The sequence below is a fragment of the Balaenoptera ricei genome, chromosome 4, assembly GCF_028023285.1.
Source record: "Balaenoptera ricei isolate mBalRic1 chromosome 4, mBalRic1.hap2, whole genome shotgun sequence".
Lineage (NCBI taxonomy): Eukaryota > Metazoa > Chordata > Mammalia > Artiodactyla > Balaenopteridae > Balaenoptera > Balaenoptera ricei.
The window spans coordinates 101,467,529-101,494,932 of NC_082642.1; the positions used below are offsets into that span (position 1 = coordinate 101,467,529).

The 27,404-nt window shown below is 39.5% G+C and overlaps 2 protein-coding genes across 3 annotated transcripts in view; both read left to right on the forward strand.

The window, feature by feature from the left end:
• The window catches only part of USF3 (upstream transcription factor family member 3), a 49,580-nt gene extending 22,979 nt beyond the window's left edge, over window positions 1-26,601 (forward strand). For both annotated transcript variants that reach the window (XM_059921117.1, XM_059921116.1), the window contains exons 3-7: window positions 105-169; window positions 1,867-1,895; window positions 4,000-4,082; window positions 11,856-11,952; window positions 14,680-26,601. In XM_059921117.1, the coding sequence (XP_059777100.1) occupies window positions 123-169; window positions 1,867-1,895; window positions 4,000-4,082; window positions 11,856-11,952; window positions 14,680-21,122 (6,699 nt within the window). In that variant the 5' untranslated portion in view covers window positions 105-122 and the 3' untranslated portion in view covers window positions 21,123-26,601. The remainder of the gene's footprint in view (window positions 1-104; window positions 170-1,866; window positions 1,896-3,999; window positions 4,083-11,855; window positions 11,953-14,679) is intronic.
• The window catches only part of SPICE1 (spindle and centriole associated protein 1), a 204,793-nt gene continuing 189,296 nt past the window's right edge, over window positions 11,908-27,404 (forward strand). Inside the window, exon 1 of the mRNA XM_059921121.1 lies at window positions 11,908-11,952. The gene's annotated coding sequence lies outside the window, so the exon portion shown is untranslated. The remainder of the gene's footprint in view (window positions 11,953-27,404) is intronic.

A 27,404-nucleotide genomic window follows, 5' to 3' on the forward strand; every position in this document is an offset into this window, starting at 1 on the left:
TATTTCTTAGAATCTTGGTATTCAAACCAAATTGCTATTAATCAGTTTCTCCAAGATACTAGAATGCCTTTAGACTTTCTGACATGTCTTTCCGTGCCTTGTAGGTTCCTATCACTGTAACCATGCCAGAAATGACAGAGAATGAGACTCCTACAAAAAAGCAGCACAGGTATGAAGACACAGTCCAAAAATAATATAGTTTGGCAGATAAGAGGCAGAATTAGTCCCCACTTTGCTAAATAGGTAGTCCTTTAGGGGACTTTCATTTGGATGCCTAGAAAACCATTACTCTTCAAAAATAGGTGTGGATAAATATAAACAGATTTACTGAAAGGGGTACATAATTAAAATTTACCTGTCCTTTAACTTCTACTAGCAGTGTAAGAAATAAAATGACTATCAGTAGTTAAAATAGTATAATACCTAATCTATGCTAAACGTTTAGTTTCTCCTGAAATTTTTACTTGCATTCAATATTAGTCTGTGTGGTGGATACTAAGTTCACTTAGGCTGCAGTCAGTTTGAATAGACATTTTGTGATATTACAAACCATTAATGCCAATATGCACATTAGTACAATATTAGTTCTGGTTCTTTGTATAATACCTCCTTCAAAATTTCTAGCATTTTGGGGGATGTTTCTGCTTAGAATTGCATGGCCAATGCTTCCATTATTAAATATTAAAATCATTATTTTCTTTCCTTACCAAATAGCTGTTAGAGAATTCTTATGTATTGAGTAATTGTACATAAAAGGGAAAATTGGTGTTTTTAGTACATTAGCTTTTAAGAAAATGTAAGAGTTTGGATAACCTAAGGTACATAAATGCAAAAGATGGCTCAGATGCCGGTTGTTAGTGCATGAGTGCTAGTGACTACCACACTTCCCTCCCTGGGGGTTACAAGGTTCTTCTGTACCATTGCTTGTCTTCTGTACATACTCATCCCTACCCCTGGCCAGGTGCCAGAGCAAACATCAGAAATCACCTACAGGGACTTTCCTGGTGGCGCAGTGGTTAAGAATCCACCTGCCAATGCAGGGGACATGGGTTCAAGCCCTGGTCTGGGAAGATCCCACATGCCCCAGAGCAACTAAGCCTGTGTGCCACAACTGCTGAGCCCGCGAGCCACAACTACTGAAGCCCGTGCACCTAGAGCCCGTGCTCCACAACAAGAGAAGCCACTGCAATGAGAAGCCCACGCACTGCAACAAAGAGTAGCCCCCGCTCACCGCAACTAGAAAAAGCCTGCGTGCAGCAATGAAGACCCAACGCAGACAAAAATAAATAAATAAAAATAAAATAAATTTATAAAAAAAAAGAAATCACCGACAGTTGACCCTTGAACAGTGTGTAGTTAGGGGTATAGCCAGACCTCCTATTCACAGTTCTCCATATCCACGGTTCCATATCCATGGATTCAACCAACTGCGGATCCTGTGATACTGTAGTATTTACAATTGAAGAAAATACAAGTATAAGTGGATCCGTGTAGTTCAAACCCATGTAGTTCAAGGGGCAGCTGTACTTGGCACATCACTTAGAGAGCTGACTAGCCCCTTAAGTACATTTTTCAAATAGGTAAGATTTTCAATGATTGACTTACTTCCCAACCAATGACTTCTGGGTATGGAAAAATGGAGAATTGTAGTTACTTTGAGAAATTGTGAATTCTAAGTTTATATTGATGTATCTGCAGTTAGGTTTTTATACCATAATATATTATTAAGAAAATTTTCCTTCAAATGGCTTCTCATTGATACAACAAATACAAATTCATAAAATTAATTTTTATGGCTCTCAAAATATAAAGTAAAATGTTTTCCTATTATTTTCATGTTCCTTTTATCTGTACTTTTTGTTTCAGAAAGAAAAATCGGGAGACACACAATGCAGGTAGAAACAGCAATTTAAGTTTTGTTTGTTAGCATTTTTTGCATTCAAAATGAAATTATACTGCAGTTGATTGTGTTTTATGTTATAAGCACAGAATCATTATTACATTTTAGGAAAGTGTTCCTTTATTGTTTGGGTTATTTTTTTTTTTTTTTTTGCATCTTTTATATTGAAGTATAGTTGTGCAATGTTATATAAATTACAGGTGTATGACATGGTGATTCAAACTTTTAAAGGTTATATTCCATTTATAGTTATTATAAAATATTGACTGTATTCCCTGTGTTGTACAATATACCCTTGTATCTTATTTATTTTATACAAAATAATTTGTTTTATATTGTTTTTAGTTGACAAAATACTCCCTAAGTCTCATGAAGATGGCTTATCATTTTCTGATTCACAGTCCATTAAATAATTTAAGGATTAATATACCCCTGGTGCTAGTGTTTTAAGTGATTTCACCCGCTGAGGAATTCCAGAAATACTCTTCCTGAAAAGAGTGAAGCGTATGTACCTCTGCAGAAATTCTAGAGTGGGCTAGCTGCCTACAGGAGTAGGGAAGAAATGGGGAGCAGGCTGTAGATCTTAAAGGTACTTGAAATGTGAACGGTCTTAAATTAAGCTGTGGAGTTCTCAATTATAAGAAGAAATGTAGAAAAAAATATTTGATTTTTATCTCAAACATCAAAATTATAGGCCACAGCCAGGTAAACATTTATAGAAGTAATTGTGCATACGTTGACAATTTGGTACATTTTTAACATTTTATTTTCCATCAGGGACTACAGTCAGATCTAAAAATATATATTTTAGACTCAATTTCTATTACTCTATAAATAATCTCTTCCCTTCCCTAAGGAAAGGACCCTGGGGAAAACTTTATCTATGGAAAGATGTGTTGAACACTGGTAGGACATTGCTGTTCCTCAGAATGGGAGTTTACTACCTTTGAATTCCCTTTTATCACTGTGGATAGAGTCTTAATGTTGTTGTTCTTGTTGTTTTATCTACACATATTAAAAAATATGCTCTTAGATAACAGCAAATACTATTGTTAGAGAATTCAGAAGAAAGGTGAGCTATACTTTATTGCTTTGTGGTTTTTTTTTTTTTTGGCCACATCAATAAATCTAATTTTTTTGGCCATATGAACTAAATCTTTTTATTGGAATCAAATGTCACATGGGACCATAAATATGTCCTGATGGTAATTTATTAAGAGAGAGTAAATGGATGTCATTGAAAGGATGTTCTTACTGCTAGATTATGAAGCAAAAAGTATATATTTTGAAAAACAAGACCTACTTATGCTATATCTGAAAGATCATCCTCTTAGAAGCGCTGAAGTCCTTTGTTAAATGGAAGGTTTTAGAAAACTAACAGAAAGTAGACTGATTTTTCTATTTACAGTGTCTTATAGAAAAACTATTTAGATCATCTCTTGTATCTTCTTGCCCCTTTCATACAACTTTTAAAGTTGTAGCACGTAAGCCTGGAACATTTCTCAGTTAATTGAGAAGTTGTCAGTTGTTCAGCTTCTTAGATGGGCCAAAGTGAACAGCACAAACCCCATAGAAAAAAATAAACCAGTGCCTTTTCTTGTCTATTTTAAGTCACAACTAATAGCCGTTTCTATTCCAAAAATGCCTTCTAGTCAGCCTAAAAGGTGTGTTAAAGTTCTTTAATCTGTCTAGAAAGGTCTAACTTGCCCATTTGCTATAAAGAAGCAGCTTTCTAGTAACATAGCTAGTGGGTTCTTGTAATTTAGTTATCGTTAAAATCTCTAATAATTACTTGAAATATAATAATGGCCTAAGAGTAATGTAGTATTAGCACTTTGTGTTTATAATTTGAATTTAATTATTATAGATTCCATTATTTTAAATCCTAATAAATGGTATGGCTTATATTGATTTCCATAACACTAGACCTAGAATATGACATTCTTAGAAATCTTATTGTAGTTATTTGTACTCAGTAGATACTATTTGATAAGACTTTCTTAGGGATCTCTTTACCTAAAATTTCTTTACCCAGGGAGAATGAGACACTTTGGCAGTAGTACTGTAAGGTGTGATAAATGAATTTTTCCTCTATCTAGTGGAGAGGCATAGAAAGAAGAAAATCAATGCTGGGATAAACAGAATAGGAGAGCTGATCCCATGCTCCCCTGCGCTGAAACAGGTAAGAAATCCACTCATACTTTCACCAATTGCTTGTGATCAGATAATTCCCTAAGTTGTTTCTGTGCTCAGAATGATTATTTTTGTTCCCTGCCATTAATGGTTTTTTAGAGTTAATAATTGCCTCATTGATTTTCATTTGCTCAATTTTCTATATACCTGCCTATCTTTAATTCTTTCCACACCTCCAACAGTCTCTTACTAGAGTTTCTATATGGTCAAATTGCCACATAATTTCCATTTTCCCTATTTTTCCTTTGAACCTTTACTTCTGGAACCCTCTACCCTTCCTTTTCAATCTCAATTAGTTGGTTTCTTTCAACTCTTCTGTTTTTTTTTTTTAATTAATTAATTAATTAATTTTTTTTTTGGCTGTGTTGGGTCTTTGTTTCTGTGCGAGGGCTTTCTCTAGTTGCAGCAAGTGGGGGCCACTCTTCATCGCGGTGCGCGGGCCCCTCACTATCGCGGCCTCTCTTGTTGCGGAGCACAGGCTCCAGACACGCAGGCTCAGTAGTTGTGGCTCACGGGCCCAGTTGCTCCGCAGCATGTGGGATCTTCCCAGACCAGGGCTTGAACCCGTGTCCCCTGCATTGGCAGGCAGATTCTCAACCACTGCGCCACCAGGGAAGCCCAACTCTTCTGTTTTTAATTTCAGCTCTTATATTTTTAATTTCCAAGTCTTTTTTTCTTATTCTCTTTGTTCCTTTTCATACATGACTTTTTTTATGGATATAATATCATCTCAGCTTTGAGAATATTATATAGGGTTTTGGTTTTTTTAAATGTTTCTTCTGTTTTCTATATTGTCTTTGTTTCTTCTGATTTCCTTTTCCCCTCCTCTGTTTTGATGTTTTGTCTTTCTTTTTGGAGACATTCCTTAAGTGTTTAACGATACTTAGCTGTTTTTTTCATGTTTGAGAACGAGGCATTAAAAAGCTGATGGAACAGGGTTGTGGTTTGGTGGTCCTGTCTAGTGACTGGCTAGTGAGCTGATGTTGCTGTTATCGTTGCTGAACTAAACAATATCAGTATTTGTAGATTTCTTCTTTTGGGGTTAGCTAGTAATTTTTATTTTCCGGAGAAGGATCCTTCAGCACCCTACCTAGGAGTGGGAATGGTGGGAAAAGAACTATAAGGTTCATTGCCATTCTTCTGGGAGCTGGGATGGGGAAGGGGTGCTGGAGAGTCTCATGCTTTAGAAGGCAGGATTTTACTTTACCTCCCTGTTTTCGTTTAGGAGCCTCATCTTGTCCACTTCTGTGCCAAGTAAGTATCCTTGAGGCTGAAATCTTCTGGTTCAAATTTCACAGAAAATAAACTTGTCTCCTGTGGTTGGGGAAGAGGGGAAGTCATCCAGCTGCATAGGATGTGTGTGTGTGTGTGTGTGTGTGTGTGTGTGTGTGTGTGTGTGTGTGTGGTTCTTATTACTGCAAAAGAAGAATCTTTCTATCAGTCCCCTCAGTTTTAACCCATGCCTCACCCCACCTTCTGGGGTAGCTGGAGCTTCCCAGTCCCAAACCATCCCAGGCTTTTGGTGGGGAGGGCCAGATCAATGTGTTCACTTCACAACACTGTCTCCCTCAGCAAGGTCTTACAATTCAGTTTCTTTTCATTCTCCCCTACAAGATGGTACCTAGTCTTGCATAAATGTGTTTTTTAGTCTTTTTAAAAAGGTACTTTCTGTTTCCTTAACACACAAGCAAACTTAAGGGCAGGTACTATGTCTTCTGATTGTTTTTCTTTCTCCACATATCAATGTGTAGTAGCTGCTCACTAAGCACTGGTGTTTGCCCAATAAAATGTTCCTCCCCTTGGCTTTTATTCCTACAAGTTTCTCTGAAAGGAAACCATAATCATTTCTCTTTCTTGGTGTCCTAGAATGTGCAGTGGAAGTCAGTATTTGGTCTCCAGAAGCTGAATAGATTTAGATTTTCTTAACTATTGCCGCATGTCCCCACCCCCATCTGCAGTAGAGAAGCAGTAGGTGGGCATTATCAGGTTCTGCCTTTGTCTCGACATTTGCTTTAAGAAAGGACACTATCTTATTTTCTTTCTCTAAAGTACAGTGTTTCCTGGGTTATACTGGATTTCTGATGGGACCCAGCCTAAGGGACCCAAAATTGTAACTTGCTGAACCAAAACCCTAAATCACCGACTCCTACATGAAGAGAGCTATCGGATAAAGTACTGGAGATATTTAATAGTGTAAATACTGGGTAGAACTTAAACATTCACTGTAACATTTTTAAAAGCTGAAGAATAAAAAAACCAAAATTCCTCTTTCGTAGCTTAAGTATTTATCAGTAATAGACTGGTAAACAAAATAAATACAGCCTTTAGAAAGTATAGCATAGATATAGATATATACACACACATATCACATCTTATTTATCCATTCATCTATTGATGAGGACTTAGGTTGTTTCCATATCTTGGCTATTGTATATAATGCTGCAATGAACATTGGGATGCATATATCTTTGGGAATTAGTGTTTTTGTTTTCTTTGGATAAATATCCAGGAGTGGAATTGCTTGATTGTATGGTCATTCTATGTTTAATTTTTTGAGGAGTCTCCATACTGTTTTCCATAGTGACTGCACCAATTTACATTTTCATCAATAGGACATGAAGGTTCCCTTTTCTTCACATCCTCGCGAACACTTCTTATTTGTTGTTTTTGGGTTTTGTTTCTTTGTTTGTTTCTGTTTTTTAAAATTATTTATTTATTTATTTGGTTGCTCCAGGTCTTAGTTGCGGCACACAGGATCTTCGTTGTGGCATGCGTGATCTTTAGTTGCGGCATGCATACTCTTAGTTGTGGCATGCATGCAGGATCTAGTTCCCCAGCCAGGGATCAAACCCAGGCCCCTGCATTGGGAGCATGGAGTTTTACCCACTGGACTACCAGGGAAGTCCCTGTTGTCTTTTTGATAACAGACATTCTGAAAGGTGGGAGGTGATATCTCATTGTAGTTTTGATTTGCATTTCCCTCCTGATAATGATGTTGAGCATCTTTTCATGTGCCTGTTGGCCATCTGCATTTCCTCTTTGGAAAAATGTCTATTCAGATCCTCTGCCCATTTTTTAATTGGGTTGTTTGGTTTTTGATATTTAGTTGTATGAGTTCTTTGTATATTTGGATATTAACTCCTTATTGGATATATCATTTGCAAATATCTTCTCCCATTCAGTAGGCAGCCTTTTTGTTCTGTTGATAGTTTCATTCACTGTGCAGTAGGTGGGCATTATCAGGTTCTGCCTTTGTCTCAACTTTTGCTTTATGAAAGGACACTGTCTTAGTTTTTGTTAGATGTAGTCCCTTTTGTTTATTTTTGCTATTGTTTCCCTTGCCTGAGGAGACAGATCCAAAAAAATATTGCTACGATTTATGTCAGAGTGTTCTGCCTATATTTTCTTCTAGGAGTTTTATGGTTTTCAGTCTTACATTTAGGTCTTTAATCCATTTTGAGTTTATTTTTGTATATGGTCTGAGAAAATGTTTTAATTTCATTCTCTTACATGTAGCTGTCCAGTTTTCCCAGCACCACCTAATGAAGAGATTGTCTTTTCCCCCAAAGTATCCTTGCCTCCTTTGTCATAGATTAATTGGCCATAAGTGCATAGGTTTATTTCTGGGCTGTCTATTCTATTTCATTGCTCTATGTGTCTGTTTTTATGACAGTACCATACTGTTTGTTTATTTGTTTTTTTTTGCTGCGCCGCACGGCATGTGGGATCTTAGTTCCCTGACCAGGGATCAAACCCACATCCCCTGCATTGGAAGCATGGAGTCTTAACCACTGGACCACCAGGAAAGTCCCAGTACCATACTGTTTTGATTACTGTAGCTTTGTAGTATAATTTGAAATCACTCATGATACCTCCAGCTTTGCTCTTCTTTTTCAAGATTGTTCTGGTTATTTGGGGTCTTTTGTGTTTCCATACAAATATTGAAATTATTTGTTCTAGTTCTGTGAAAAAAGCCATTGGTATTTTGATAGGGATTGCATTGAATCTGTAGATTGCCTTGGGTAGTATGCTCATTTTAACAATATTAGTCCTTCCAATCCATGAGCACAAAAATTACAGGCCAGTATCACTGATGAACATAGATGCAAAAATCCTCAACAAAATGTTAGCAAGTTGAATTCAATAGTACATTAAAAGGATCATAAACAATGGTCAAGAAGGATTTATCCCTGGGATGCAAGGATGGTTCACTATCTGCAGAGCAATCAGTGTGTTACACCATATTAACAAATTGAAGAATAAAAATCATATAATCATCTCAATAGATGCAGAAAAAGCTTTTGACAAAATTCAACATCCACTTAAGATAAAAACTCTCAACAATGTGGGTTTAGAGAAAACATACCTCAGCATAATAAAGCCATATATGACAGCCCACAGCTACTATCATATTCAATGGTAAGAAGCTGAAAGTATTTCCTCTAACAAGACAAGAATGTCCACTCTTGCCACTTTTACTCTTCATAGTACTGGAAGTGCTAGCCACAGAAATCAGATAAGAAAAGCAAATAGAAAGGATCCAAATTGGAAAGGAAGAAGTAAAACTGTCACTGTTTGCAGATGACATGGTACTCTTCATAGAAAATCCTAATGATGCCACCAGGAAACTACTAGAACTCATTAATGAACTTAGTAAAGTTGCAGGATACAAATTAATATACAGAAAGCTGTTACGTTTCTATACACTAACAGCAAACTATCTGAAAAAGAAATTAAGAAAACAATCCCATTTACAGTCATATCAAAAAGAATAAAATACCTAGGAATAAATCTAACTAAGGAGGTAAAAGACCTGTACTTGGAAAATTATAAGACACTGATGAAGGAAATTAAAGACAACACAAACAGATGGAAAGATATACCATGCTCAAGGATTCGAAGATCCATAAAATGACCATACCATCCAAGATATACAAATATATTTTTTTAATTAATTAATTAATTTTGATTTTGGCTGCACTGGGTCTTTGTTGCTGCACGTGGGCTTTCTCTAGTTGCGGCAAATGGGGGCTACTCTTTGTTGTGGTGCGCAGGCTTCTCACTGCGGTGGCTTCTCTTGTTGTGGAGCACGGGCTCTAGGCATGCAGGCTTCAGTAGTTGTGGCACATGGACTCTAGAGCACAGGCTCAGTAGTTGTGGCGCACGGGCTTAGTTGCTCCACGGCACGTAGGATCTTCCCCGACCAGGGATCGAACACGTTTCTCTGCATTGGCAGGCGGATTCTTAACCATGCACCACCAGGGAAGTCCCCAAAATATATTTTTGAAAATTAAAACAAAATAATGTAACATACTTAAAATTTTTTTTTGTTGAAGTACAGTTGACTTAAAATGTTGTGACAATCTCTGCTGTATAGCAAAGTGACTCAGTTATACACATATATACATTCTTTTTTTTTTTAATATTCTTTTCCATTATGTTTTATCCCAGGAGATTGGATATAGTTCCCTGTGCTGTACAGTAGGACCTTATTGTTTATCCATTCTAAATGTAATAGTTTGCATCTACCAACCCCAAACTCCCAGTCCATCCCTCTCCCTCCCCGCCTCCCCCTTGGCAACCACAAGTCTGATCTTTATGTCTGTGAGTCTGTCTCTGTTTTGTGGATAGGTTCATTTGTGCTGTATTTTAGATTCCACATATAAGTGATATCATATGGTATTTGTCTTTCTCTTTTTGACTTACTTCAATTAGTATGATAATCTCTAGTTGCATCCATATAACATACTGTTTATAGTATCCTTCTATCTGGGTTTTTAAAAAAAGATTTATATATATATATATATATATATATATACATATACATATACATATATATGTATATATGTATTGGCATAGAATATTTCTGGAAAGATACATAAGTAACTTACAGTTGTTGACTCCGGAAAGGGGTTTGGAGGCCTAAAGTCAAAAAGAATGTACTTTTCATTATATATCTTTTCATATTATTTACATTTTTTTGCCATATGCATATATTATATTTTCAATTTTAAAAATTTAAGTAAAGAATACAGGAACTTTGACATAAAATACGATCTTTTTGAGAAAGCTTAGGAATGGAATATATTGGGAGCATGACACCAAAACTCAATCAAGTGACATTGTTATCTCAACCTACTATTTAGAATAGTTTGTAGTTGTGGTTGACAGAGTAAAGAATAACATTAAAATCTAAAATCTGTCCATGGTCTTGAAGGCTCTCTCTGGCCTCTCTCCTCCCACTGTTCCCAATATACTTGACTCTAGTCTCACTCATTTCCTTACTATTCCTCCAACATGCCAAACTCAGCCCCGCCTGAGGACCTTTGTCCTTGCTGATCCTGATACCTGAGCCTTCTTCCTCCACATATACACAGGGCATGATTTCTTGTACTCCCTTCAGATTTTTGCTTAAATATCACCTTACAGAGAGGCCTTCCCCAACCTCCCTATATGAAATAGATTGTAGCAGAATGTCTTGGTCAGTTTGGGTTGCTATAAGAAAATTACCATAGACTGGGCGGCTTAAATAACAGAAATGTATTTCTCACAGTTCTGGAGGCTGGAAGTCCAAGATCAAGGTGTCAGCGGGTTCGGTTCTTGATGTGGGCTTTCTTCTTGGTTGTGTCCTCACATGACAGAGAGAATGATCACCTCTCTCCTGTCTTTTCTTCTAAGGGCAGTGATCTCATCCATGAGGGATCTACCCTCATGACCTAATTACCTCCCAAAGGCCCTACCTTCAAATACCATCACATCAGGGATTAGGGCTTTAACATGAATTGTAGGGGGACACACACATTCAGTCCACAGCACAGAGTAACCTCTGCCATCTCTCTGGCCCCCTCCTTACCCTACTTTACTATTATTTTTTTAATATCTTACAATTTTATTTGTCAATTATACCTCAATAAAGCTGAACAAATAAGGAATAACAATATAGTTCTTCTAAAGAGTCCAAGAAATAATGCATTTGAAGTACTTAACATAGGACCTGACACACAGTAGCTACAAGAAGCTAACAATTATTAAGCACTTTCCATACCCCACTAACTGTGTTCTCAGAGTGTTATATGCTCTCTCTATATTAAAGACTTTAATCCTTATCACATCCTTCAAGGTACGTACTTTTATTATCCCCATTTTACAAATGAAAAACTGAGGTTTAGAAAGACTAACTTTCCCAAGTTATAGAAATGCTAAGTGGGGGAATCTGTGCTCCCATCCATTATGCCCTTCTGTGATCTGGAATAATAAAGCACACAGTAAATATCATAGTAAGAGGGGAATAATACCTACCGTCTAGCCAAGGAAATATAGAGTGCCAGAACAGAGAGGCCCAGGGAAGAGTGCCTAGATAAAGATGCATCTAAACTCAAACCTGGACCGGGCAAGGGAGGTGACTAGATTAACAGAGAGTGAAGTACCCTACTTGATTTTTCTTCATAATATTTATCACCACCTGATTTTATTTATAAATATAAATAGATATTAATATATAATAGTTCCTCATAAATAAATAATATTCCTCAAGGTCAGGAACTTTGTCCCTTTTGTTTATTACATCCCCAGTGCCTAGAACAGAGCCTCAATAAATACTTACTAAATGAAAGAGGAACAGTAGAAGTTTTGAATATGGTGGCAGTTTTAAATTTTGAAAAGGTACGTATCACATATATGTGATAAAACCAAAGCTTTAACTTTCTTCTGGCAAATTCTTACCCTTCAGTGAAACTTTTAAATGGTTGATTTTCTTTGGCAGAGCAAGAATATGATCCTGGACCAAGCCTTTAAGTATATAACAGAATTGAAAAGGCAAAACGATGAACTCCTGCTTAACGGAGGAAACAATGAACAAGGTAAAGATTTTGAGATTCTCACTTTCTGTTGTTTTTTCAATGTTCAGGCCTTTGTGTCACAGTGCAACTTATATTAGGATACAGAAGGCTTTTTTGCCCCAACACATTAAGATCATGCATTGGGTGGGCCTGTGAGAATAGTGTTGCAAATAAATTCAACCTAGTTGACCTCTTTTTCCCCCTTCTTTGAGCAACTCTAACCTTGTTAGAGGTTACACAATTTTGATTTTTTACTCTTCTTGTACTTCACGTTTGCTAAACTCATGATGCAGATAATACTGGATCTCCTTCCTTCCAGGTGGATCTTCCAGCTAGGGGAATCCCATAAGAGGATGCAGCGGGAGTCCTGCTCAGTGTAACTTAAAACAGATAAAGATATGCCTGTGCCAGGACTTAACTAGGAGTTAACTCAGAAGGCCAAAACATTCAGTTCATAATTGTTTATACTGCATGTAATGTGTGCATGAGACTGCCTGGTCATTTAATGACATTTGATCTTTAGAGGTGACTTTTTTATGCTATCAGATGAGTTCTCTTTTCCCATTTGCATTGGAGAGAAGGTTTCCTTGTAATAGCTAAAAAGAAAAATACCCCAGGCAAGTAGAAAGCTCCGAGTCGTAGGCCAGTTTGAACTGTCTTTTATTTATGTCTCTGACAAGAGCAGAGAGAATCTCCTGTGACAACTCAGTAGGTCACCTTAAAAGGAGACAAACCTCAGAATTTGCTGATGTGGGAGCAATGCTGGGCTGTGTTTATTGTAAGAAGTGAGAAGGATGCTGGAAAGCACATCCAGAAGGTGGGCATTCTGAATTCTTGTTTACCTTCAGTTAGCTGACAACTTACCCCTCCCCTCAGTCAGCTGTCTTTTATGGTCCAGGTCCTGTTTTATGGTGCTGTCAGGCAATTAGATACATAATCAATATTTGGTAAGCATTTTGAGGCACCCACAAAAGGGATAGTAGAGTGATGGATAGACTTTTCTAATGAGGGCTCCTCTGGTTTCACAGCCCAGCATCTGAGGCAATCGAGTTACCCTAGGGAAAAGGGAAACTTGAAGAAATACAAGTTGCAGGCGGTTCAGGAGGAGCTGAACAGCCAGGCCAGGGGTTGGGGCAGCACCCGAGGCCCCTTAAGTCCGACCGTGTTGTCATCGCGGTCATGATGCTTTCTTTGGTTCTTTTTTGTATCTGCTCTCGCTTCTCTTCCCAGCAGCTTCCTCCACATACTCACTGCCCACATGACAGTCTTGCACAGTGGCCACAGCAGTGGCCTTGGGAGTCAGGCCCACCTGGCTTTGAGTCTCGGCTTCCTTTGCTCACTCAGTACCTTTGGCCAGTTACTTAACCTCTCCAAGTGTCAGTTTCCCTGTCTTAAAATGAGGATAATCATAGCATCCATCTAGTCGACTTTAGGCAAATTATATAGCTACTCTGAACCTGTTTCTTACAGCTAAAAGTGATGATGACAAAGGTGGTTGTCCCATCTCATGGTTGTTATGAGGATTAAAAGAGATAACACAGGTAAAGCACTTAGAGTAAAGCGCAGCACAAGAGTAAATGCTTGATAAATGTTATCTGTTGTTGTTGTTGTTATTATTGTTATTATCAGTAAATGAGACAGGGAATGAAAATTGCCAGGCATATACTAAGTGCACAATAAGTGAGAACAATCTTCTTTATTATTTGGTCCATGATAATTGTCCTTTAATTTCTAATGTCCATAGCACATTGGCATCTTTCTTCTGTGGCTCTTTCTTTAAATAGGTGAGAAAAACAATCTGATAGTCTCAGCTCCTCCTTGTTGGAACAGAACTTGTTACTTCAGGCTACCTTATAAGGTATTGGCCTTGAGGATCGGCTGCCTTTGGTGGAGGGAATGGGGGAGAACACCTACTGTGGCAAGGCAGGTGGGGATGTATTGGGTCCCAGAGCATACATACCAACAGCCAAGGCTGACCCTTAGTATCCATGGTTGAGGCTGTCTCCTTTAAAACAGTGTAGGGCATCACGGACGTCTTCATTACTCACTAGCATACACACATTGGCCCTACCGAGGAAAAAGCAAGTTTCACTGTTGGTGCTTTCTTCAGCACTCTCCCATCTTACTTCTTACACATTCTGCTTGGTCTCTATTGTTTCAAAGGGTAAAATAGAAACCAGTTTAAAGCCATTTATAAAAAAGACTGTTGGGAGTTCCCTGGTGGCCTAGTGGTTAGTATTCTGGGCTTTCACTGCCGTGGTCCCAGGTTAAGTCCCTGGTTGGGGAACTGAGATCCTGAAAGTCGTGCAGAGGGGCCAAAAAAAAAAAAAAAAAAAAAAGACTGTCTGTTACCACCATAAAGTAATGTTAGTTATTGCAACATTTAAATGCTATTATATTGATATTCAGTGTTATTTTCCTAGCATGTTACCATGATATCAGTGTGTCTTTCCTTGCTGCCCTATCTTGAATTTTGGAATTTTGAGATTTCTACATTATGAGTAATTTTTGACCTTTGAGTTGTTGACCTTTAAAGATACATACTTTTCAAAGGATTAGGATAGAGATTTGAGATACCATTCTAAAAAGAAGAAAGAACTTATATTAGAAAAGAGCTGAAGATTCTCAATTGAGGTATTTAGAATACTAAAATTAGAATTCAGTCGTTTAGTATACAGCTGTTTCTTAAATTATTATAAATATTGACACTTAGGGGTAATTTTTTCATTTTTGCTTTTGATATTGTAGCTGAAGAAATTAAAAAGCTACGTAAACAACTGGAAGAAATTCAAAAAGAAAATGGCCGATATATTGAATTACTAAAAGCAAATGACATATGTTTATACGACGACCCCACAATCCACTGGAAAGGAAATCTTAAAAACTCAAAGGTCTCTGTTGTTATTCCCAGTGACCAGGTTCAAAAGAATATCATTGTTTATTCCAACGGGAGTCAGCCTGGTGGAAATAGCCAGGGAACAGCTGTTCAGGGGATAACCTTTAACGTTGGTCATAATTTACAAAAGCAAACTGCCAATGTGGTGCCAGTACAGAGGACGTGCAATCTTGTGACTCCTGTGTCTATTTCTGGAGTTTACCCTTCTGAAAACAAGCCATGGCATCAGACCACGGTTTCTGCGTTGGCTGCCAACCAGCCTGTTCCTCTTTGTCTTCCTGCTACCATTTCTGCTCAAAATCTTCTTGAGGTTTCCACCTCCGAAAGCGAGTCGAGTGTGCTTGGTGCCAGCAGTGGCTCACTGGTCAGTGTCCCTGTCGGGCCTGAACCACCCCAGCATCATTCCCTGCACACATGTCTAAAGGATCAAAGTTCTTCTGAAAATAAGGATGGGCAAGAGAGCCCCCAATTATTGAAGAAAACAGTCCCTTGTGCCACAAGCGTCTCCTCCAGCTGCTCAGCAACTGCCACTAAAGGACACCAAGGAAGCAAGTCCTGCCTGAGCGTACAGGAGTGCAGAAGTGATTTTCAAACCACCTTGGTTGTTTCCGTTACCACGACGGTCTGCTCCCAGCCTCCAAGATCTGCAGGTGATTCTTGTCCAGCGAGCATTAGCAAGGGCGCAGACTTGACAAGTGTTACTGCGGTGGGGGCCCCATCTGCCCCTGGAGGAGGGGAGACCGCCACCCCTGTGAGCACCCTTCCTGCAAACCCTGTGGACAGTGGTTGGACTCTTTCTTGTTCTTTGCCTTCTTCAGCTGTTAGTGCTTCGGATTTGAAAAACATTAATAGCCTTACCCGAATTTCCTCAGCTGGAAACACGCAGACGACGTGGACTACTTTGCAACTGGCGGGGAACACTATTCAGCCCTTAAGCCAGACACCATCTTCTGCTGTGACTCCGGTATTAAATGAGTGTGGTACTAACCCCACCACGACCAACCACAGTAGATGTGTGGCTACAGGCGTCAACTTGAATAATTCCTCTCCAGCAGCTGGGCGGCCAGTTGAGCAAGTAGTTGTAACCTTGCCTTCTTGTCCATCTTTACCTATGCAGTCACTGATTGCCCAGCCACAAGTTAAATCTCAGCCTCCAAAAAGTATCCTTCCACTGAATTCAGCAATGCAAGTGATTCAGATGGCTCAGCCAGTTGGGTCGGCTGTTAACGCAGCTCCTGCTAATCAAAACGTTATCATTCTTCAGCCACCCAGCACGACCCCGTGCCCAACAATGATGAGGGCAGAGGTTCCCAACCAAACAGTAGGCCAACAGATAGTAATCATACAGGCAGCTAATCAGAACCCTTTGCCACTCCTCTCCGCTCCACCTCCTGGCTCTGTTCGACTCCCTGTCAATGGAGCCAGTGCTATCATAGGGTCTAACAATTCAGTGCAAAATGTTTCGACCCCACAGAGTTTTGGAGGAAAGCACCTTGTCCACATATTACCAAGACCTTCATCTTTATCAGCATCTAATTCAACACAAACTTTTTCTGTAACCATGTCAAACCAACAGCAGCCTCAAACCATTTCTTTAAATGGACAGCTCTTTGCTTTGCAGCCCGTGATGTCTTCATCAGGAACTACAAGTCAAACCCCTATGCAAATTATTCAACCCACCACCAGCGAAGATCCAAATACCAATGTTGCCCTGAATACATTTGGCGCTTTGGCCAGCCTCAATCAAAGCATATCGCAGATGGCTGGGCAGAGCTGTGTACAACTGTCTGTTAGCCAGCCTGCCAATCCTCAAACCACTGCAAATAGTCAAACCACCCCAGCTAACTGTGTTTCATTAACAACAGCTGTAGCATCTCCCATGACAACGGAGAATTCAGCCACACTACCCAGTACGTATAATCTAGTGACTACTCCCTCAATGAACACTGTAGCTTGTTTGCCTAACATGAAGTCCAAAAGGCTGAATAAGAAGCCGAGCGTCAAGAAACACTTAGCCACTAATAAGTCAGCCTGCACCCTGAATCCAGCCAGAGATGTGGGTAAGTTAGACTGCCCCAGCTCCGGAGGCTCCACAGAGCGATCGTGTAATGATGGACTTCTGGACAGACTCCCTGGTGTGTTACCATCTGTCACTATGTCCCAGGCAAATAGTGTAAGTGTTTCTGGCTCACATTCTTTGGATGTTCTGAATTCTGAATCAGTGATACCTGAGTCTATACCCAAATCTAAGTCAGCAGAAGAGTCTAGCTCATCCTCCCAAGAATCTGTAACAAGTGAACATTTTACAATGGCCCCAGCAAAATCCAAAGATTCTCTCCCCGTTTTCCAGCGAGAGACATCTCAGGATAAGCCACCAACTAGTTTGGCATTGCCAGATGCCGCCAAATCCTGCACTTCAGCCAACGTGTTGATTTCGTCTGAGAATGATCCCCACATTTTGGCTTCTCAGGTTTCCGATTTGTCATCCGCCACGAGCACTGCAAGTACTGACTGTGTTTCTGAGGTAGAAGTCATTGCTGAACCTTGCAGGGCTGAGCAAGATTCATCAGCTACAGTGCAAACCACAGGTCTCTTAAAAGGGCAGGGTTTAACTGCATTGCTATCTGGTCTTGCTAAAGGAAAAGACCCTCAGAAATCATCTCTTTCAGTCCAGGTGGACCATCCTGACTTTTCTTCAGAAAATTCTAAAATAGTCCATTCAAGTGTTGATTTACATCCCAAACAGGAGCTATTACTGATGAGCAGTGACGATAGAGATCCAGGACAGCATCATTCCTGCATCCCTGATCAGGAGGTTATCAGTGGTTCTTTGCTCACCAGTAGGCAGGCTGACTCTCCCATGTCAACCAGCTCTGGCAGTAGTCGTAGTTTCTCAGTTGCATCCATGCTTCCTGAAACAACTAGAGAGGATGTCACCAGCAATGCAACAACCAATACGTGTGACAGCTGTACCTTTGTAGAGCAAACTGATATAGTTGCTCTTGCAGCAAGAGCTATTTTTGACCAGGAGAACCTTGAGAAGGGAAGAGCTGGCACCCAGGCTGATATAAGGGAAGTTCCTTCAAAGCCTTCTGAAGCATCCTCTTTAGAGGGAGACCAGCCTTTCAAAACACAGATATCTAAAGAGAACGGCCCAGGACAGGCAGAAGCAACACCAAATGAATTTAATTCTCAGGATTCAATTGAAGCAACTGTGGGTCGGCCCCTTGAAAAGCCAAGTTGCTCCATAGGAATGAAAACATCAAATGCCTCTTTACAGGTTTCCACTTCTCAGCCACCAAGCATCACCAGTTTAAGTGTGAATAATCTTATCCATCAGAGCAGCATCAGCCATCCTCTGGTCAGCTGCGCTGGTTTATCCCAAACTTCAGAGCAAACAGCTGTTCCTGCAACAGTTAATCTGACGGTTTCGTCTAGCTCCTATGGCAGTCAGCCTCCTGGACCATCTCTGATGACCGAATACTCCCAAGAACAGCTAAATACTATGGCTGGTACCATACCAAATCCACAGATTCAAGAGCCACTCTTGAAGCCAAGTCATGAAAGCCGTAAAAACTCTGCTAAGCGTGCTGTCCAAGATGACCTCTTACTGTCTTCAGCTAAACGTCAAAAGCACTGTCAGCCGGCTCCCCTCCGGCTTGAAGTTCTGTCCCTGATGAGCCGAACTCCAGACAGCATTTCCGATCAAACTCAAATGATGGTTAGTCAGATCCCTCCCAACTCTTCAAACTCAGCTGTGCCTATTAGCAACCCAGCACATGGAGATGGCCTTACGCGATTATTTCCACCTGGTAACAACTTTGTGGCCCCTGCGTTGAGGCAAACTGAGGTTCAGTGCAATTCGCAGCCTTCCGTAGCTGAGCAGCAGCAAACGCAGGCCAGCCAACATCTGCAGGCCCTGCAGCAGCATGTTCCAGCTCAAGGGGTGCCTCACCTGCATAGTAACCATCTCTACTTAAAGCAGCAGCAGCAGCAAGCAGGGCAGTTAAGAGAGAGGCATCACTTATATCAACTGCAGCATCACGTACCTCACGCGGAGAGCTCTGTCCACTCTCAGCCCCACGTCCACCAACAGAGAACCCTGCAACAGGAAGTTCAGATGCAGAAAAAGAGGACTCTTGTTCAGGGCACTCAGGCCTCTCAGCTTTCTTTACAACCCAAGCACCATGGAACTGACCAATCCCGACCCAAGAGCGGTCAGCCACACCCCCACCATCAGCAGATGCAGCAACAGATGCAGCAACACTTTGGAAGCTCCCAGCCAGAGAAGAGTCGTGAAAACCCTTCCACAAGCCGGAGTCACCATAACCATCCGCAGAACCATCTCAGTCAAGACATCATGCACCAGCAGGAGGTGGGAAGCCGGCAGCAAGGTGCGGGGGTTTCTTCTGAACATGTATCTGGGCATAATCCAATGCAGAGGCTTTTGACGTCAAGAGGCATAGAGCAGCAAATGGTGTCCCAACCGAGTATCGTGACGAGACCTTCAGACATGACTTGTACTCCACACAGGCCAGAGAGAAATAGAGTTTCAAGTTACTCTGCGGAGGCACTCATTGGAAAGACATCTTCTAATTCAGAGCAGAGAATGGGTATATCGATTCAGGGTTCCAGAATTTCAGATCAGCTTGAAATGAGAAGCTACCTTGATGTTCCCAGAAATAAGAGTTTGGCCATTCATAATATGCAGGGTCGTGTGGACCATACTGTTACCTCAGATATCCGCCTTTCTGACTGTCAGACATTTAAGCCAAGCGGAGCCAGTCAGCAGCCCCAGAGTAATTTTGAAGTACAGTCTTCAAGAAATAATGAAATAGGTAACCCTGTGTCATCCTTGAGGAGTATGCAGTCCCAGGCTTTTCGAATTAGTCAAAACCCTGGTCCACCACCAATTGACCGCCAAAAGAGATTACCTTACCCACCAGTTCAGACCATCCCAACAGGAAATGCTGTCCCACCAAGGGACGGTGAAAATACATGTCACCAAAGTTTCATGCAGAGTTTACTTGCCCCTCACCTGGGTGATCAGGTCATTGGGAGCCAGAGATCACTCCCAGAGCATCAGAGGAATACACAGTGTGGTCCCTCCTCTGCAATCGAATATAATTGTCCCCCAACTCATGAAAGTGTCCATATTAGAAGAGAGAGTGAGGGTCAGAATAGGGAGAGTTGTGACATGTCCCTGGGTGCAATTAACACCAGGAACAGCACTTTGAATATTCCATTTTCGAGTTCTTCTTCCTCAGGAGATATTCAAGGTCGAAACACAAGTCCCAACGTTTCTGTACAGAAGTCCAATCCCATGAGGATTACTGACAGTCACGGGACCAAGGGCCACATGAACCCTCCAGTCACAACCAACATGCATGGGGTTGCAAGGCCAGGTTTGCCGCATCCGTCTGTGTCTCACGGAAATGCTGACCAAGGGCCTCCTGTACGTCAAACTAGTTCTTCAGTTCCCCAGCGATCAAGGCATCCCTTGCAAGACAGCAGCGGTTCCAAAATTCGTCAGCCTGAAAGGAATCGCTCTGGAAACCAAAGACACAGTAATGTCTTTGATCCAAGTCTTCCCCATCTTCCTCTGTCTACTAGTGGCAGTATGATTCTCGGACGCCAACAACCCACTACAGAAAAGAGAGGAAGTATTGTTCGTTTCATGCCTGATGGCCCACAAGTACCTAATGATAATTCAGCGCCTGACCAGCATACACTATCACAAAATTTTGGTTTTCCGTTTATTCCTGAGGGTGGCATGAATCCACCAATAAATGCTAATACTTCTTTCATTCCACAGGTTACTCAGCCTAGTGCCACTCGAACTCCAGCCCTCATCCCTGTAGATCCCCAAAATACTCTCCCCTCCTTCTATCCCCCATACTCTCCTGCTCATCCTACACTGTCCAATGATATTTCAATCCCCTATTTTTCTAATCAAATGTTCTCGAATCCTAGCACAGAGAAGGTAAACAGTGGAAGTTTGAATAACCGATTTGGATCAATTTTATCTCCTCCTAGACCTGTTGGTTTTGCTCAACCAAGTTTTCCTCTTCTCCCTGATATGCCCCCAATGCACATGACCAACTCTCACTTATCCAATTTTAATATGACATCTTTGTTTCCAGAAATAGCTACAGCTCTCCCTGACGGCTCAGCAATGTCACCTTTGCTTACGATAGCAAACTCGTCTGCCTCGGACTCTTCCAAGCAGTCCTCAAACAGACCTGCCCACAACATAAGCCATATTTTAGGTCATGATTGCAGTTCAGCTGTTTAAATACTGACTAAACATAAATGTAACGGGTGAGATTACAAATGTATTTGTGTGTGTATTCACACATGTGCACAGGAAGAGAGAGATTGCGTGAGTGTATCTCCTTGTGTTTGTATAATCAATTGTCAGTTATCTTCTGAATGTAGGGAAGCCGTGTCAGAGATGAGGCAAATACTGGGTCGTCGAAAACAAATTATCTTTCATTTTTAACCGCATGGTGTACTTTTTAAATTTTCCAAGCAGATTTACATTTTCAAGTTTGATCTGTAATCTGACATTCCCTAGATATTAATCGGCTGGAAGTTGAGGGAGATCATCTTGGTGTGTCCTGGGTGGTAGGAAGGAGCCTAGATTTTAAACTTGATTGTTGATAATTTGTAAAATAGATAGTTGAACTGGTTGAGTTGCTTTCCAAGAATACAGACAGTTCGATATAACACAATGGCTCATAACCAAGTACTGGCCAGTGTCAGCATCTAGAACAGTTTCTTACCCATGGCAGGTATTGGATTAATGTAGAATGAATGTCCATGATTCAAGTCAAGCAGTTAGCAAATAAATGAGTTGTTTAATCAACCTTTATTCCCAAGGTTTGGTTTAGGTAGAGGCTTCTTTCTTAATTATAACAATTCATAAATTATCTGAATGTCATGTCTAGTTCTCCAAATTAGGGAGCCATGTTATCCTTTAATGTGCCAAGATCCTGTAAAGCAAAGGTCTTCCTTAAACAAGTAGCCTTAAAAGTGGAAAGCTAAAAAGCAAAGTACATAGATGTTCTCCATTTTGTACTTGCATTTTGCATCAGGCCATAAGGATAAAAGCAGTTGTATTGTGGAGTTTTGCATGTGTTCAGTTAAAGATTGTTTCATTCATTGAGTTTTGTTGTAGAATTCTCTTCTACTTATTTGATCTTGAAACAAGTTCTTTTACATTTGTTAAATCATTAGGGACTGATCAGTAAATAGCGTGTTTGGAATCTACACAGTTATTTGAGCCTTACTTTTAAAATATTTCTGAACAGAGTCTTAAGCTCTGTCAGTATTTTCATTACTGATATTTATATTTAAAATATGGCATTGTATATTGCATTATTACCCTTCATAATAGAATTACAATGAGAAGATGAATTTGTTCATTATTTTTCCTGATGGTAGATGTGAAATGGTGCTTCAAAAAATTGTCTTTGTATATGTCCATGTGTGTGAGTGTGTGTGTACTCGGACATAGATTTTAAAGTATAAACTGGCTCTTTAAAAATAGGCCTGCCATCTGAAAATGAGGAATTGGGACCTGAGACCTGCTGAAGTGTGGAAGAACTTGATGTAGCGTTTTGTAAAAGCCCCGCTGAAGTTAATAATGAATTTTAAAAATATATTCAAAATTCATGTATTGAATTTTGAAAATTTAATTAAAAATTAAGAAAACAATTATATGTACTCACATTCTCAAGCCCATTAATTTTTGTTGTTGTTATAGTCTGCCAAAAATGGGATGGAGTGGGAGATATAAACTGTTCTGTCTACTCTGTTAGCAAAGTGAACCCACGGACCAGAATTTTGTGTTTTTTTTCCTTAAAAAAAAGCCTCCTAAGGCTTGGTTAGAGCAGTTAACTCCAGTGAATACCTCTATTAAAGACTCAGCAAAAGGGTCATCTGTGCCTCTTCAACTGTTCTCACCAAATTTTCCTGTCTCTTCCTGCTGCCAGCTGAGGCAGCCTCCTGGGGGCAAAAAAAATAAGAAAAATGTTTGTCTTTTCTCCCTTCAAAACGCTCGTGGGGAGGAATAGGAGAGCATCATGAATAAGTTACTTAAGACAGCAGATAAACACAGTAGTTAATTGAGAAAAAATATGTGAGGTTTATAACTTAAAAAAACCCCTGAGTTTTAAGCTTTAACTTTCAAGTTTTTCTTTGTACTTGAAAGGTCCAGTCTGCTAATTTCAAGGATTGGTTTCAATGTGTTCAGCTATTCATTCTCCCTCCCTCTCTCTTTCTCACCTTGTCTTTCTCTCTGTCCCCCGCTCCTCCTCTTGCACCCGCCAACACACACACAGTGGCTATTGAGTTCTGAAGAACTGGGGACTGTTAGAATTGGAACTAAGGTAACAGGCTAAGAAGAAGCTCAATTTGAACATTCAGTGGAAAGGCCCCAAGCCTGGTACTTGCAGATATTTCTCTGTTGCCTTGATTGTATTTTTCTGCTCAGCTCTGTTCAGAGATAGCATTTACATTCCTCAGAGCTTTCATTCCAGGAATATAACACTTTGATCCCGAAAGAGTCTCTACCCCCTAAGTAAGGCTTATTTGACCATCGGAGGAAAGATATGACCATCTGCAAATAATTTGGCTCCTGCTTACATGTAGCTCTATCTTACAGACATGTATGTATGTATGTATGTAAGAGATCATTTTATACACAAACTCAATTCTGAAAGTGTTCAGAGCACAGTAATCTTACTTGATTTATAAGCACGAGTATATAAGATTTACCAGCAGTATTAAGTATTTGATAATTAGAGCTACCTGATCTGGGGGAGGAAATTTATTATTTAATATCTAACAAGCTCTGGATATAATTTTTGGCAAAGGAATGGCAGAGAACATAGTCAATTTTTGTTATAGTAAATTTAATGTTATTCATGGCTTACTAATATACGTCTATAGAATGTAAAACCATTTCCACAGATAAATTTGTAATTTCTAGAAATACACTAACTTATGCATGAGTCATAAGTGAGAGTCATTGATTAAATCATTTCTCTCTCTTGTAGTGTTATTGATCACATAGAATCAGTTTCAGAAAGTGGTTGATTCCTATAAACATTTTACACAGCAACTTCTGATGAGGTGAAAATTTTCAGATTTCTCATCATGTAAAAACTTCTAATGTGTCAATCATGGATAAAAGAAATCAACTTTGATGTCATTTCTTTTTTTTTTTTGGTACATACAGGTTGTTTTGGGATGTTTTATACTGCTGCAGGAAGTTTATTTTTATTTTTATTTTAAGACCTTTGGGGTGTACCAGAGATGGCACCCTTTTTCTAAGTAAGGAGTGCAAATTCCAGAGTGATCATTCTTTATAAAATGTAATGTATCAGAACTTTGGGAAGAGAAGAACGAGGAAGGAATATTCTTTTTCAGTGATTTTCAGTCACATATCAGGGTGAACTGCAATGAGGATCAACTTTTAAAAATCAGGCTTCTTAATATACAAAATGATTTAAACATTTTAAAGATAATTCATTTGCCTTGCTCTTGCCTTCTAACATTGGCCATTTCATGGAGAGGCTAAGATTTATACTCCAAAAAAATGTAGAAATACATTTTAATGGGAGTGAAGTTTTTAAAATTTGAGAAAGGGTAAAGAATCACTAATATGCATCTTCTTAGCTTTATCCTTCCTTTGATACATAAGTACTTAGGCTCTTATTTTCTTCCGTCTGCTCCATGTCAAACAGGTGGCAGGGAATCTGGTCATTTCCTTAGAAGGACGATTACTCCTCTGCCTTGAAACATTTATTGGGTCCAGAGTCTGTTGGATTGGTGTGTGATAGGGCCTCATACTTCCAAATCAGTGATTCCCAAATGCCTGCCTTTGGAAACCATTATATCTCCTATTAAGGGGCAACGAGAATTTCTCGAAACAAAAGTAGTTCACGACCGATTGAAAATGTTTAATGTGCCATATAGTTCTGTCCCTTGTTTGGGAGAGTTTTTTTTTTTCCCCCATGGAGGAGTAAAGAAAGGGCAAAGGTGGTACCAAAATCAGACGGCTTTGGGTTGATATCCTTAGGAACCTGGAAGTCGTTGTTCTAATTCGGTTGTCTCTCTAAATCTACCTTTGCCTAGAGATGATGACCTATGGCTGTGTACTTCCAGAGGGCAATAATAATAAGCGATGATTTTATGATACCTTTATGCAAAGTAATGGCCAGAAATTAGTTTCTTCTCCGATACCTTTTTGGCTGAAGGATACCATTTCTCCTTCCTCCAGAGTTCAACAGAAAAGGGTCCTTTTTTTACTTAACAATATTCTCCCTGCATTCTACACTTCCTGTGTGAGCCTAAGAGTGTTTCTACTAGAGTCTGTGGGGGACATCAGGTTCAGATTGAGGCAATCCAGGTGTTCTGGGAAGAAGTGTTGAGGACCTTCTTGGACACAGAGCTTCTAGCTGTGCCCGCATGCCGCTACCCTGAGACTGCACTTTACCTGCAACTGTGCCTCTGGTCCTAGGACCAGCCATTGGAATATACTGCTCACTCACTCCTCTGTTACAGCAAAGGGCCAGCCGGGATGGTACTTGCTGTGTAATCAAACACCTAGATGACAAGTACAGCTGATGTTTCTCACTGTTGCCTTATCATTCTCTGAGCCATCTTTAAAGCTGATCTTGTAAAAAACTTACTAGTTAGATGCAAGACTCCTTTTAAACTCAGAGCTTGTATGTGGTGGCCATTCAACATCCTTCTCTCTAGATTTGCACAAACCCTGTCAACTGTAATCATTTTCTGGCGCATGCCTGTGTTCAGATGCTTCATAAACATGAGCCAACCTGGGTTGAAAATATTGGGGATAGTGTCCAAATTGGTGTTATTTTGGATGACTGCATAATCTGTCACTAGGGATCTCATGAGACATGGAAGACAACTCTGCATTTGTTAACACTTTTTTGAAAAGGTGATCATTAATTTTTTCCCCTCAGTTGTGTGTACAGCTATACACCATACTATGTCATAGGAACTTAAGGTTTACTCCATGTCAGTCCCCTCTTCACTTTTCTGGACCTCTGTTCCTCCATCCCCTAAGTCTTAAAACCGTTTTTCATCTGTGAGGCACTGGACATGACTATATTGGTAACTTTTAGGGGGAGTTGAACTGTTGATCTTCCAAGAAGAAAGGGACCAGACAGTGTTGCTTAAAATGCTGCAGTTGTGTTACTGTGAAGAAAAGATTTGCTTCCACTTTCAACAGGATATATATATATATATATATATATATATATATATATATATATATATATATATATATATATCCATATATACACATATATATTCATTTCAGTAAAAGTGGGTGGAAAAATCTGAGAACATAGTTACCTTCACAAATTATTTATAGATACACTGGGTGAGAAGCTTACTGTAGGGCAGTCACCAGAAAAAATCTAACTGTAGTGCTTTCAGTAGTGTATGTAATATTTGTAACTATTCTCACGCCAGCAATGTCTGCTGTGCACTGTGTCCTATTACTGTAAATTACCTGGTTTATAATTCTAATGGGAACTAATTTGTTTTGTAATAGAATCCAGAGCAGATATGTATAATATGGTCAGGATTGTCCTACAGCTGTAAATAAGAATAGGTCCTGTTTATTTTGACATCTTTTTACAAATGCATTGTATTAGGGTGTGAATATTCTGAACCATGCTCTTGTTTAAAGTTTTGAAATTTTTATTGGTAAATGTAACATTTTAATGGTTGTAATAATTATTTGTATAGATATGAATATAGTATTTTATTTAAGAAAATAAACTTTGCATTTTTGCATTGTGAATTCTGCCTTTTCTCATCATTGCCTGTGCTGCTTCAAACCTGGTATTAAAATGATTTGTCTTACATACTGAAGATTCATGTTCAGGTAATCTTTAAATTTTGTCAAAATGTCTGAAAATGATACCATGACACATTTCCCATGGGGTTGTGTTTCTGATCAATGAGTCAACCTCAGATAAATCATAATTATGATCAGTGCTATATTTTTGGAGTAAACTGTACACCTCTATATTTATTGTAAAAAGTAGAATTAGAATTTCAGATCTGGAGAGAATTGATAGATGATTCAATTTAAACTCTCCTCCTTGTGTGTTTGTAGTGGCGGAAACTGAAGCACAAAACTTTGGGACAAGAATTAGGTCTTTAATTACAACTACCCACATCAACTTGTCACATCTCACAAGCATGAAGTTTGAGGGGAAAAAATAGGTTGCCGAGGATCTTGTGCAGTATAAAGCTATGTAAAGTTTAAATGCCTTTAAATCAAACAATTTATTCTTTGGGGATAGCCTACAGATGTGGGAAAAATTACAAATTGAGGGGAAATTCCCCAGCAGTCCAGTGGTTAGGACTCTGCACTTTCACTGCTGAGGGCCTAGGTTTGATCCCTGGTCAGAGAACTAAGATCCCACAAGCCGCATGGTGTGGCCAAAAAACAAACAACAAACAACAAAAATTATAAATTGAGGAGACGAGAAACCCAAAATTCAGGATAATGGATACTTCTTAGGAA